The 13,209-nt window shown below is 46.9% G+C and overlaps 3 protein-coding genes across 3 annotated transcripts; 2 read left to right on the top strand and 1 right to left on the bottom strand.

Annotated features, from left to right (window-relative positions):
• Nucleotides 1-1,626: 1,626 nt before the first annotated feature.
• Nucleotides 1,627-2,412, bottom strand: SPPG_02183 (uncharacterized protein). The gene has a single exon (XM_016750480.1). The coding sequence runs from the start codon at nucleotides 2,239-2,241 to the stop codon at nucleotides 1,684-1,686; it is 558 nt and encodes a 185-aa protein (XP_016611161.1). The 5' UTR covers nucleotides 2,242-2,412; the 3' UTR covers nucleotides 1,627-1,683.
• A 186-nt stretch (nucleotides 2,413-2,598) lies between these two features.
• SPPG_02182 (uncharacterized protein) lies at nucleotides 2,599-3,629 on the top strand. Its single transcript, XM_016750479.1, has one exon. The coding sequence runs from the start codon at nucleotides 2,678-2,680 to the stop codon at nucleotides 3,359-3,361; it is 684 nt and encodes a 227-aa protein (XP_016611160.1). The 5' UTR covers nucleotides 2,599-2,677; the 3' UTR covers nucleotides 3,362-3,629.
• A 5,300-nt stretch (nucleotides 3,630-8,929) lies between these two features.
• Nucleotides 8,930-11,930, top strand: SPPG_02180 (uncharacterized protein). Its single transcript, XM_016750478.1, has 6 exons — nucleotides 8,930-8,954; nucleotides 9,036-9,153; nucleotides 9,222-9,695; nucleotides 9,776-10,057; nucleotides 10,134-10,850; nucleotides 10,918-11,930. Exons 2-6 carry the CDS (start codon nucleotides 9,048-9,050, stop codon nucleotides 11,832-11,834), a joined length of 2,496 nt encoding a protein of 831 aa, XP_016611159.1. The 5' UTR covers nucleotides 8,930-8,954; nucleotides 9,036-9,047; the 3' UTR covers nucleotides 11,835-11,930.
• Nucleotides 11,931-13,209: the final 1,279 nt, after the last annotated feature.

The raw sequence follows: 13,209 nt of genomic DNA, 5'->3' as shown, positions 1-13,209 counted from the left end.
TGTGCCATTTATTATGCGCCACGTGTATTCCCATTGGATGAAAGAGAGTGACGTATGCAATGGAGATCACCGGATTTCACCGAAAGGGCTTTTAAGTCTTGCAGGGAGGTGGTCTCCAAGTTTGCAGCAAATGCCATGCAATGCAAGCGATGACTGGGGGTTTAGGCTGTAGGATGGGTGTAGAGTGCAACAGGACCAAGAAGACTTACAAAATGGATATAGATATCGCGATTTTAAGAAGCCATGTTGCAGTACAAAGATATCTTTTGGGCAATTGATGAGCGTCGTCTTTGGTGGTTGTTGATCGTTTAAAGCAGTTGTTAAGTGCATCCTTTCAGAGCGAAACCGTTTAAACATACGTCTTATCTCAATACCAATGAATGTGGCTTATCATGTTGCATAAGCGCGCACCCCGAACATCCCGACAACAATATTTCTATTTGAGATATCATGTATTTTGCAGTAAAACATAGCAATGGGTTTATCAAAATAATAGGACATTATTCTATGTATAATAGAGTTTATCAAAGCCCACGATGCCTTTGTTATGTTCACCCAACAAGGGCCATTTCCCCCTTCCACCCCAACAAGATCCTCTCTCTTGACACGGGCGCAGGGGCAGCACAAATCATTTTCCGCTGAGGCATTGAAATCAGTTTGAGGTTCCTTGGAATGTTTGCGTTGGGAACGCGACCGAGCGAGGTGGTTCTGCTCCGGCTGTTGGAGGTGGTTGTAAAGTGGTTGTGGAGGGGAGTGGGCATCTCCTGTGGTATGGTATGTGATGAATGTGCTGAGTGTAAGATGACTGAAATGCAGGGAAGCGACGGATTGCTGTCTTTTATACTTCAAAAAAGGGTTGTTGATACTTGCGCATTTTGTCTTTGCTGGGCTACTGGAATGTCCCAAATACAAGCATTCAAGAACGCCTTGGACGCCAACGTGACATTCTGGAAGACTTTGCATAGTTCGTTGCCTCCCCTGTTTCAACTCAACGGATGCACGTACAATATGTGTCGCTGCTTTGTTTGTATGGCTGTATCGCACACTCGGAAGTTTGGATAGCTACAAGAGGCGCACCTTGTGCCGAATTTGGAACGCGACGCCCTTAACAATGGGATTTGTTTGAATGCTTGCATTTATGTTCGTTTGTTAAATGACAGCGTCCATGAATGGGGACGAGTTTGTGGCTGTCCTGCCAATGCGGCGCTTGGGAAATGAGACATCTAATGCTGGGTTAGGGTCGTGGCAATCCAATCTTGTGCATGAGTGGTCACCCTTATACGGACGCGTTACCTTTGTTTACGGGTTCGCGCTATGCTTACGGGATCTCCGTATTTGCAGGATCTTTTGTCTCCCGGGTCTGCGCAAGCCCGAGTAACGACTGAGTGGTTTTCCATGTCAGGAAGGTAACATACACCTCATGATAGCTCAGGATGCAAAAGACAGCTTTCGACATGTTCGTGAACACTGGTACTCCGTGCATGCCTAGATTGCAATTGGGGATGGTACTTTGCAATACCCGCATTCTCATCCGTGAGAACTCATAGAATCAGTTTGGATGCATAAACTTCTCACAAAGCATTATCGTCAAAAGACGGCAACGTACGAGACAAGCATGGGTGTAGATTGTGACAATAGATGGTAGTTATTCCGAAGTGAGTTTTGCTCTGCTACAAACATGACTCATTCTTCCCTAGCAAAAACTTCCCCTTTCTTTTCTTGACTAATCTCTTTATGCTGCACGGGTTCATTCTCTGCTTGCTCATTTTGAACCTCCAAAGCCTTCTCCAAATTCCGGAGAGCCCTCCTCAAAAGTCTCAGATTCCTCTCATCAATTCCCAAAAAGTTTTTCAAAACACCATACTTGTACCATTCTTTCTTATTAACGAACCGCTCCCGGTACTCATACACCACTCTGCGCATTTCCAAGTCGCTTTCGAGCGCGTTGTGGAGGGTTTGAATATCGTGAGCTTTGGGTGAGGGGACCAACGTGATGCGGATAGAGGGAAGTCCTCTGGTACCGTCAGTTTGAATAACGTTAATGTACCGCATCTGGGCGGACTGGATGTGAATGACGATGGGATCTGTTGCTGGGTTTTCGGACGCCTGGTGGACTTGATTGAATGTTTCGGTGAGCGCTTTGTCGAGCGCAATAGTGTCCGGGGGTTGAGTCCACGGCGGAATGTGGTGATGTTTGTGGTTGGCCCATTGGTGAGTGGAGAGCTTGAGCTTTTTGACCATGGTGAGTTGGATAACAATGGCGAGGATATGGGTCTGATGGGTGTGAAACAGCGACTGGCCTCTCACTTTTTTGTGATATAGCAGCTATATTGTGACGGATCTGACGTCTTGGTCACCTTATTCTGTCATCCATCCAGCCATAAGTTGACCGATGAGCCCTCATGAATGTAAAGTCCCCCCATCTCGTGTGTGCCTTGTACGTAAAACCCAAAGGCTTACCAAAGAGTCGAGTGACATGTCCGAAACCTCACGTGATAAGGTAAAACACGCCACTAAGCCACTCACACATGTCGAACACTTTCAAGTGACCCTCAAAAGGGATCTTTTGATTCCCCGATTCTGTCCGATTGCCATGTAAAGAATTTTTGATGATCGGGTGTCATTTCCTTGTATTTTAACTTTTGTTAATTTCTGACGACGACGGCAACGAGGGAACATGAACCGGCAGACACCGTACTCATCACCCTCCCCACGCCAACACTCCAAACGACCGAAACGTTCGATTCTCTCCACCCTTCTCCACAAGCGCCCGTCATGGGTTCTCCCCTCCCTCTCCTCTCTCGCCTCCTCTTCGACAAAGTCGTCACCCGCGTCATCATCTAGTTCCTCCTCTTCGGCGTTTCAAGACTTTCTCCCAAGCGCCTATGAAGAAGCCTCGCTAGAAGAGACAGACAAAGTCTGGGACGCCGTAGACGTTCAATCTGATTGGCGAACGCGCGAAGGAGAGCATCAATGGGAGGAATGGGAGGACGCGCTGAATATGGGGTATGGTGGGGGAATCACGATGGAGAAAACACCCGCAGATTTGAGTTTACCGTCTGTGTATGAAATGGAACGGGATCGGGAGGAAAGGGCTTCTATTGCCAGTATGGATGCCGAAGACTATGAAGATACTTTTGAGGCATCGTATGCGGAAGCGCTTGGCTCCGCGGGGTTGAGTGATTGCTTGGATCAAAAATCCAAGGAACGCACCGCGACCTCTCAAAGGAGAGCAGTAGACCGAATTGCCAGTATTCTGTCGCATTTTAGTATAGGAAAGCAGTCCAAACGCAAATCTTGGGAAACCGTCTGGGTAGGATCTCATAATGGGAATGTGGGAGTTGGAGGGGACGGGCGGTAGGGAGCTCAAGGCTTATTTTTGGTTGCATTTTTTTATTTGGTTTTATAACTTATATTCGTGATGGGGTGGGTACTAGCTAATACTCTATGTGGTGTGGACATCCTCAGGTGTCTCATTCTCTTTTTTACATCTATATCTTGATAAATGCTTCCACTGAGCATCTAATCTATTCCTGCAGAGTTCATGGAAATGCTTGGGACGCATGGGATGATCGCCACGTAGGTCTTTGCCCCACCAACTTGTCAAGAGCCGCAGTGGAATGTTTACGAACACTTCTATATGAATGGAATCGTGTTTAGAAATCTAACTGCAAAACTTTGTTTGAATACTCTGAAATAACAGATTTAAAGCATGCAGAGGGTTATCTCTTAGACCATGGCTTCGCTCTCAAGGAATCTATCTGTCCAAGGATAGAATCAAGGTTTGCTTCTATCGGATGGGTGCCTGATTTGATGTGGAGGACCTTGTATCCATACTGTTGCAATAGAACGTTGGTCTTTGTCCTGTAGTAGTGTAAACTGAGAGATTTCGATAAAGGTTTTGTTCTTTAAGCAGATTTGGAAGATTGCATGGCGGACAAGTTTCTCCCAGCTATGTGGAATCACCGTTTTCTGAAAGGAATGAGTTTTGATGTAGTGTGCAATTACAATCGATATACCTAGGGACGATGTGCCCAACTGGAAACCCATGAACATGTATTGCCATCCGCTCCTATAACATCGCCCGTTTCTCTCCGTATAAATGCAATATCACAATCTGGTTTCTGGATGATGGGATTTTTAATGAAAAAACGTGTTCTTTTTCTTGTTGACAATCGGCCCATACTCGCATAAAATATATTAGCATGGAGGTTATTATTCAATTGTTATGCAATATGTTCTGTGGCATTCCACAGTGGTATTTTTGGGTATGGGATGCGGAGCAGACTGAAATATGACAATGCGGCGAGGAAATCTGACAGTTTGCTTTTTCTTGCTGCATTATTTTTTTGTCATTGAGCAGACTGACAAGCCAACCTTACGCCTGCAACTGGGAAGAGTCTAGCAGAGAGACAGATACGCCAGGAATATACCTATCGGGACGTGGCTCTCTTGAACGCATCTTGGTCAAGCAAACCGTCCGGCAAATATAAAGTCATCGCATGTTGCCAGATGGACCCATATCCATATATCGTCTCATCCAATCCATTCTGTTGTAGGATTCATGTCATTATCTCTTGTGGTTTGCTTCAAGAGGATGATACAAAAGTCCAAAACATTGTTGGTTTGTTTTGAAGCACACTTCAATCATCCTCCAATGATAGATATCACGTGACTGGGAAAACGGGGCAGTGACTGGTGCATTTATTTGAATTAATGCATTGAAACCAGCACATCATGTTTCTAAATCACGGCTATAAAGTCCCGCGCAGCACGAAAGTCTTCCCACGCGCTCGCCATCTAAAAGATGTCCGCAACCATCTTCCAGGAATTACTCAAAGACTTCTCGTTGATGGACATCACCACCTTTATCCATGAGAATCCCACAGGCTCATGGAAAGAGTACTGTGAGCTCAACAACATTGCGCATAGAGAGTTGTTGAGTCAATTGCCGACCAGGAAGGAAATCCGAAGCGCAGTCGATCTCTTGAGGAAACCGAAAAAAACAGAGGGTAAGTGTGTTCCTGTGAGATATTTTTGGCCCTGAAGTTTTGGGGCAGTAAGGAGATGATGCAACCCAAAGGTTGCGTGGGAGGATGGCTTCTCATCTGTCCTTGTGCCAGATGGGCAGACTCATCACCCCTGGCACGGTGGTCGTTCCCGTTAGGGCATGCCTCTCGCACGTGTCCGAGACACCGGGAAATATCCGGCGGATATCTTTCTAGGGCTCCTTTGTGAGGAACCGCCAAAGCACAGAAACTTCAGGGTTTTTGGGAGCAGGTGCTAACTTGTCATTCCCGTCTCGTCCATTATTAGGAGTATAACTTGTTCGTCTTTGGAAGCAATGGTGTTACGTAAAAGACAGTCGGTAAGTGCTTTCCTGTAAATCTTGTGGCCCTGAAGTTTTGGGGCAGTAAGGAGATGATGCAACCGAAAGGTTGCGTGGGAGGACGGCTCCTCTTCTGTGCTTAAATAAGCCAGTTGAGCAGACTCAGTCACCCCTGGCACGGTGGTCGTTCCCGGTAGGGTGTGCCTCTCGCACGTGTCCGACTATTGGAACACATCCGGCGGGATGGTGGTTTACGTAGTTACTCCTTATTGCTTTTCGTGCTTCGGTGGTTCGGGAGGACGGCTCCTCATCTGTGCGTTTGCCAGTTGAGCAGACTCAGTCACCCCTGGCACGGTGGTCGTTCCCGGTAGGGTGTGCTTCTCCCACGTGTCCGAGACTCCGGGAAATATCGGCGGATATCTTTCTAGGGCTCCTTTGTGAGGAACGGCCGAAGCACAAAAACTTCAGGATGTATGGTTCTTTTATCTAACGAATTCCCGAATGTGTCTATGTTTGGTGTAACCTTGTAGGTCAGCCCAGACCAGAGACGGCCCATTTATCGAGAACAGCACCTTTCTCATCGGGAGCGAGACCTCTTTGGGAGCAAGTGGCGCTATGTAGAAGACAGTCGGTAAGTCCTTCCCTGTTAAATCGTGTGGCCCTGAAGTTTTGGAGCAGTAAGGAGATGATGCAACCGAAAGGTTGCGTGGGAGGATGGCTTCTCTTCTGTGCTTATATAAGCCAGTAGGGCAGACTCATCACCCCTGGCACGGTGGTCGTTCCCGTTAGGGCATGCCTCTCGCACGTGTCCAACTATTGGAACACATCCGCCGGATGGTGGTTTACGTAGTTACTCCTTATTGCTTTTCGTGGTTCGGTGGTTCGGGAGGATGGCTTCTCTTCTGTGCTTAATGCCAGTTGGGCAGACTCATCACCCCTGGCACGGTGGTCGTTCCCGTTAGGGCATGCCTCTCGCACGTGTCCGAGACACCGGGAAATATCCGCCGGATATCTTTCTAGGGCTCCTTTGTGAGGAACCGCTGAAAGCACAAAAACTTCAGGGTTTTTGGGAGCAATGGTGCTTACTTGTCATTTCCGTCTCGTTCATTATTAAGGTTATAACTTTTTCCTCCGGTACTATGGGTTTACTGACAAGATTCTTGCTGCACACCCAGACAACTGCAAAGCATCCAGCAATGTGTCAGATGTACACGAGCAGCTTGTGCAAAGATATCCCCGGTCTAGGACGAACACAGTCCTGATTTCCTGAAAGAACAGTTTTATGACGAGCAGAAAAAGCAACGGAAGTTTCTCAAGGCATGCGAAGAACATGAGAAAATCACGTTGACATGGCCAAAGCTTTGTGCGGAAGCATCATGGACAAAGTCAGGAAACGGAGTGAAAACTTTCAGAACAAGTGTTTGGGTAATCTTGAAAGATTGATTGTAGATTCCAACGGTTGCTGTGCGCTAGGATGTACATACGTCAGAGCAAAAAGCGTTGTGTAGCTGAAAATGAAACTGAAGACAATGAGATGTCTGAACATGAGGGACTTTTGACTGCTGTGCTCCGTCCTCGCGCTACCAATTACTCTCCCCATTCCATAATGACATGTGCTGCTCTTCTCGGCAGCGCCCATTGAGAGTCAGCCGCACCTTGAGCTTTCTCTGTCTACAGTTTGTACAAGGAAAAGAAGCTGGACGGCAGAAAGCTCCACCAAAGCCATACAGATTAGAATGCAGTGTATAAGGGCAAAAAGAAAAAATCAGGACAAAAACGCTCAATCAGAGCTACATGCCGGAAAAGGGAGCTTCTTCTCAACATGGCACGTTTCTCGGGATACAATGACGACTTTTTTGACAGGTCGTATTTTGGGGCTTCATTTCTTGCTAGAGCAGTCTCCGTATCATTGATTTTGACAGCTCCGTATGAGACTGTATCCACCAAATCATAAGACCTGCCGATGAGTACATTGGAGCTGGCAAAATCTGGAGGGATCCTATGATGTTGAGGGGAATGCCGCCATTGCGGATGGATGTAGTAACGAAGGGTTATAAAAGAGGGATGGAGGGGGAAGTCTTTGTCCTCATTCAAACATCAAGTCTCGCAAACCCTCACTAAAGAATCAATTGAACGATTTGAACTCGAGGATATACCAAGCAAAATGTCAACATTCGCCCGCCCACCCCTCCCTCGAACAGCCAAACGGTCAGAACCCCGTCCCAAAAGCGTTCAAGAAGCTCCCGAAATAGAGTCAAAGCAACCCTCACCTCCCCAATCCCTATCCCAATTCTCACAACCGACATTGCGATTTGTTTTTGCGGTTTTCTTGATTGTAGGATTGTTGGTCCTAGCGTACGCAACCAATCCTTGCTCTTTTCCTGGTCCCGAACCGACATTCTGGAGCCGTGCTCGACATGTTTTTTCTGGTAACGTTTTTTCAAAAGTATTTTTATTTCCTTTGAGTGGGTACTAAAATTTTGGCCGTTGCATTTTGTAGGTCAACCAACTGTTAAGAATTACGGAGTTTTATCAATGGCTGGGAATAAACGTTCGGATTATATTGGGTTATTTGGGGTTTGGATTCCTGTGTCGGGGTTGAAGGGTGCGTATGTTTTTGGGTGATCTGCGCTTTGCTGATGAGATTCTGGACGTGGTCTTTGTGAGGGCGGTAGAGTATATGTAGATTATGGTGTTAGAGTGTTGTTTATTGTATTGTAATATGGAATGTTGTTTCGTTTGGCATATGGTATGTTTTGGCCAGGTGGTACGCATTATGGCGTAAGGATGTTTTGCAGTGTATGCTCTTCTTTTCATCTTTATGCGGTTCACCACATATATCGACAAAGTATCGGCTGCCAAGCACATGTCTGATTTTCGATGAACCTTGATGTATGCCAACATGTTAAAAGCGACCCTAGTGATGCACAGGCACCCGAGAAAAATGCGAGACTGAATCCCGTACATGAAATGCAGAATACGTGAACGTTGGATCCTACATCTTTTATCGCTTCATGTTTTGATGGTGCGGTACATTGCCCTCACGCTCTACCTCCACGAGATACCTAACAATCTGGACATCCATTCCAATATCCCACTTTTACGTACACACAGTACATCTTTTCAAATAGAAGCATGACTTTAGCAATGCACAGTCTCACTATCCATGCTCCAAGCGACAAACAAACAAATGACAGTCAACCACGAATAGCATTGAAAAACTCCACTACATGACACTATAAGGTTTATCCAGCAGCACAGCCACATATTATTATGTAATCAACTCCGACGGGTGAATCCTACTTGCAGAGACAATGGTCACCTACACCTAACACCGATATCGACCTTGAGCCAAAAAAACAGTCATGACCAGTAAACCCCCGAAGGAGACGCGTAAGGTTTTTCCAGCTGGTGATTTTATGATTTTGCCCGGTTTTGCATGTTCTATTCAAGATTGTTCCTGGCCCACATCGGGCATTGATTGTGTTTTTTCCCTTGCGTTTTTTTAAAGTGCTTGGCGATTTCATGAGGGGTCGGTGACGTAAGCTGGAATGGGATATAAAAGACCAGTTGAATTGTGCATAGCATGCTGTTTTTGGCTGTTTTCTTTTGGTTCTGCGAGTGTGTGAGTTCTTTTTGGGTGCTTTGGATGGTTTTATTGTATGTGTTTTTTTTTTATTGATGTCAAGTTTTTTTTTGGCGGTAGTTTTGAATTGCGATGAAGGTTTCTAAATGCTTATTTATGAGTTGGGTGGGGTTGTTGGCGTGTATTGGGTTGGTGGTTGGTGCGCCGGCGGCTCAACCTGCCAAGGCTGCCAATGGGGGTAAGTGTTGTGTATGTGTGTGTTCAAGTAAAGACAAGATGGATATTGAATGTTATGGGTTGGTTCAGATTACACGTTTTCGGTTGGAGTGCAGTACACGGCAGGTCAGATTGTTGATTACCAGGGACTGCGGTACCGGGTTGTCGCCAACCACATTAGTCAAGCGGATTGGTACCCTGGTTGCTGTGCGGTGCTTTGGGAGCTTGTTGGTGCTTTGGATGGTAGTTCCGCTGGAGGTGTTGTCGTCCCTGGTGGGGTCGTGTCCGGGACAACAGGAACTACAGTGCCACCGGGTACAGCTTGGTCTTCACGGACCTTTGCGCCGTATGTTGATATTCTTCTTTGGCCGACTCTGGATGTATCTGCCGTGGCGCAGACGACTGGAGTGACGCATTATACCTTGGCCTTTGTGTTTGCGGATACTGCCGGTAATCCAGCATGGGGGGGTGTTACGCCTGTCAGTAGCGGATTCTATTTGGATATTGTGTCCAAGTTGAGAGGGATGGGAGGAGATGTGATTATTTCTTTTGGAGGTGCCATTGGTATGTTTTCCGTTTTTGTTTCTTTCCCGTTATATCAAGATGACTGTTTAGTTGATTTGCAATATGATAATTTCTGCCAGGCCAAGAGCTTGCGGCAGCCGTAGCAGACGTTGCCACCCTCCAATCGAGATACCAAGCTGTCATCAACAAGTACCAACTCACCTGGGCCGATTTTGACATTGAAGGACCTTCCCTACTCGATAAAGCATCTGTTGATAGACGTAACCAGGCGATAGCAGGGCTTCAAAAGGCTAACCCAAAATTGCTGGTTAGCTATACCCTCCCTGTTTTGCCTAACGGTTTAACGGACGATGGCGTCTACTTGTTGAAGAGTGCTGTAAAGTATGGGGTTCGGGTTGATGGTGAGTTGTACTGTTGCGCTCGTGAAATTCAAACAAGTATGCATGGTGGGTTGACCATCTCAATGCGATTCTCTAGTCGTTAATATCATGGCAATGGATTATGGATCCGGCGTCGCGCCTAATGGTGCTACGGGTATGGGCGGGTACGCCATTTCGGCAGCCCAAGCAACCTACGCCCAAGCCCAAGCCGCCGGTCTCACGACTTCTAAAATCGGAGTGACGCCAATGATTGGGCAAAATGATGTAGCAGGGGAAGTATTCCGGTTAGAAGACGCCAAGCAGCTGGTTGATTGGGCCAAAAGTGTCAGCTGGGTAGCCGAGATTTCCATGTGGAGTGTCAACCGTGATACCTCTAAAGCTGGACCGCTGTATGCTTCCAGTCAGTTAAAGCAGAATGATTACGATTTTGTAAAGACGCTTGTTGCGTTTGAGGGTGGTGTGATTGTTGGCGGTCAACCTGGCGCATCAACGACTTGCCAGACGACAGCAGCAGCAACGACGGCAGTTGTTGTGCCGACACCGCCAACGACCCCTCCTCCAGCAGCATCCGGATGGGGCGCCAAAACATTTGCTCCATACGTGGATGTACTGCTGTGGCCCACATTGGACGTCTCGGCAGTCGCCCAAAAGACAGGTTCGCTGTACTACACTTTGGCATTTATCACGGCTGATTCGGCCAAGAACCCCGCATGGGGTGGGGTGACCAAATGGTCAGATAAATTCTATTTGGATATATTGACAAAGTTGCGTGCTCTTGGTGGAGATGCCATTATTTCTTTTGGAGGTGCTACGGGTATGTTTGTAGAGTTTTGTTTTCGAATCCTCGATATTGAGAACGGAACTCACCATGGTCATTGTAGGTACCGAACTAGCTCTGAGCGTCACGGACGCAACCCAATTGCAAGCCAAATACCAGTCTGTAATTGATACGTACCAGGTCACCTGGGTCGATTTCGATATCGAGGGTGGTGCATTGGGGAACAAGGCTTCTATTGACCGCCGCAACCAAGCCATTGCTGGTCTCCAAAAAGCTAATCCAAAGCTTCTTGTGTCGTACACGCTACCCGTTCTTCCGACAGGCATTACAGCCGACGGAGTCTACCTCTTACAATCGGCGGTCAAGTACGGTGTCCGCGTTGACGTTGTCAACATTATGGCCATGGACTATGGCCCAGCAGCTGCACCTAACGGAGCAACCGGAATGGGAGGATATGCCATCCAAGCCGCTCAAGCAACGTACATACAAGTTCAATCCGCAGGTCTCAAAACGACAAAGATTGGCGTGACACCCATGATTGGTCAAAATGATGTCCAAGGCGAGATCTTTAGAACGGCAGATGCATCCCAGCTGCTGACGTGGGCCCAGCAAACAATCTGGGTGGCCGAACTGGCCATGTGGAGCATCAACCGGGATAACAGCGTCAAAGGACCCTTGTATGCATCATCGCAGATTACGCAGAAAGATTACGAGTTTGCGGGTATCTTTAAAGCGTTTAACGTCGCTGCTACAAAAACAGTTCAAGCGACCCAGGCTGCCACGTTGCCGCCGTTGAACTTGAAAGGTGGAAAGCCTCTAACGAGGATTCAAGCTCGGGAAGCTGTTGAGCCCACCCAACGTGTTGAACGAGTCAAGGCTCGAGAATGGACGTATTATCCGGTTCCCGAGGTACCAGAGCGTCCCGAAGATCCAAAGGACCTCCCGGCTCCTGACCCAGAATTGATCTACACGCCGGAAAAGCGCGAACTGGCTGATACTCCAGAGGTAGTGGGCTTTTGAAAGATACCCTTGAGATGTTACAGTGACACTTTTTAAGTGAATGTGTGTGTGTGTTCGTGTGTGTGTGTATAATGTATCGTCCAAAAAAACAGACAGTATTATTTTTGTTTTCATCAAGAGTGTTGTTTGCTATCATTGTTTGTGACGGGAACTGAACCGTCGCCTACGTGAACAGTCTTGCCGTAGGGTCTCGAATATCGAGTCCTTCTTCCAGCATGAACAAGGTATCAACAAGAAGCCTTGTACAAGTACATTGTGGGCTTGTTCCAAAACCTTGACACTGCTCATCGCAAAGGAATAACAAGAGGTCAAGGTTGACAAAAGCCACAGTCAGGCATTTTGCGCCCTTTGGACGATCCCTTTCAACACCTGCAGAGTCGATATCGACAAACCCTTGCTTGCAAACCTGGCGACAGTCTTGTCAGGTGTGCATGGCGTTCAATAGGTCGCAATCGTTTTTGGCATTGCAACACTTGGAATATTGTTCAAATGCATTCCTGCAGATAAACAATCTTGACCTCCATAATCACTCGCTGCAAGATCCCGGTGCAAACAAAAAAACTTTGTCCAGTTGAAGCAACAAACGGCCGCAATACAAATGCTATGGCGTTCCTGCCGTAGAAATGCCAGTGCTGATCAAAACAAAAAACTTTTAATTACTCGCAACCAATACTGTGCTGTTCATGCCCATTATCGACTCGTTGTGGAATAAAGTCGATACATGGCCAACCCTTGCTCATGGCCCACCCTAATTTCACTCTCCAATAAAGATCAGCAAAAATATTCATACAAAATCACTCACCCGATCATCATTGCAAAATGCAAATAAAAATACTAATAAAAAATCAAAACGACGACAAAACGAGGGCAACGACGGCCATGAAAAAAACAAAAACAAAAAATGCGGGAGCCCAGAATCGAACTCATTGGACCCTTGCAAGGTCACGAGACTGGCACAGCTCACCCGCGCATTTAATTTTAACTTTTGCCAGTGGCTCAGTAGTGGGCTTAGTAAAACGGCCCATTTCGGGTGGTTTGACCGCCGTTCGAGAGCCATGGACAAGATGTTGGCATGGACGATCCTCAAATTCTTTTTCCGTGTGGACAATGGAGACAAAAAAATGGGGGATTTGCATTGTTCTTGGCGAGTATAGACGAGGTTTTTTTTGCTTGTTTTCATACGGTCTTTGCCGATGGCTGTCGATGGCTGCCCATGGCGTGCAAATGGTATGCAAATGGCATTCCGATAGCTAGTTAGTAGTTGTACGGTCATTATCGTGTCATTCGCCATTCACTAAAAGTGTCCGGAAAGGGTGGACACGCTCTGTCACATGTCCGTGTAGCCAAACAATTGGAAATTCGGAGGTTTTAGAGA

The sequence above is a fragment of the Spizellomyces punctatus genome (genome assembly GCF_000182565.1).
Source record: "Spizellomyces punctatus DAOM BR117 chromosome Unknown supercont1.3, whole genome shotgun sequence".
In the NCBI taxonomy this organism is placed as follows: domain Eukaryota; kingdom Fungi; phylum Chytridiomycota; class Chytridiomycetes; order Spizellomycetales; family Spizellomycetaceae; genus Spizellomyces; species Spizellomyces punctatus.
Note: the sequence above shows the minus strand (reverse complement) of the source record. Positions and strands in the feature narration are given on the sequence as shown.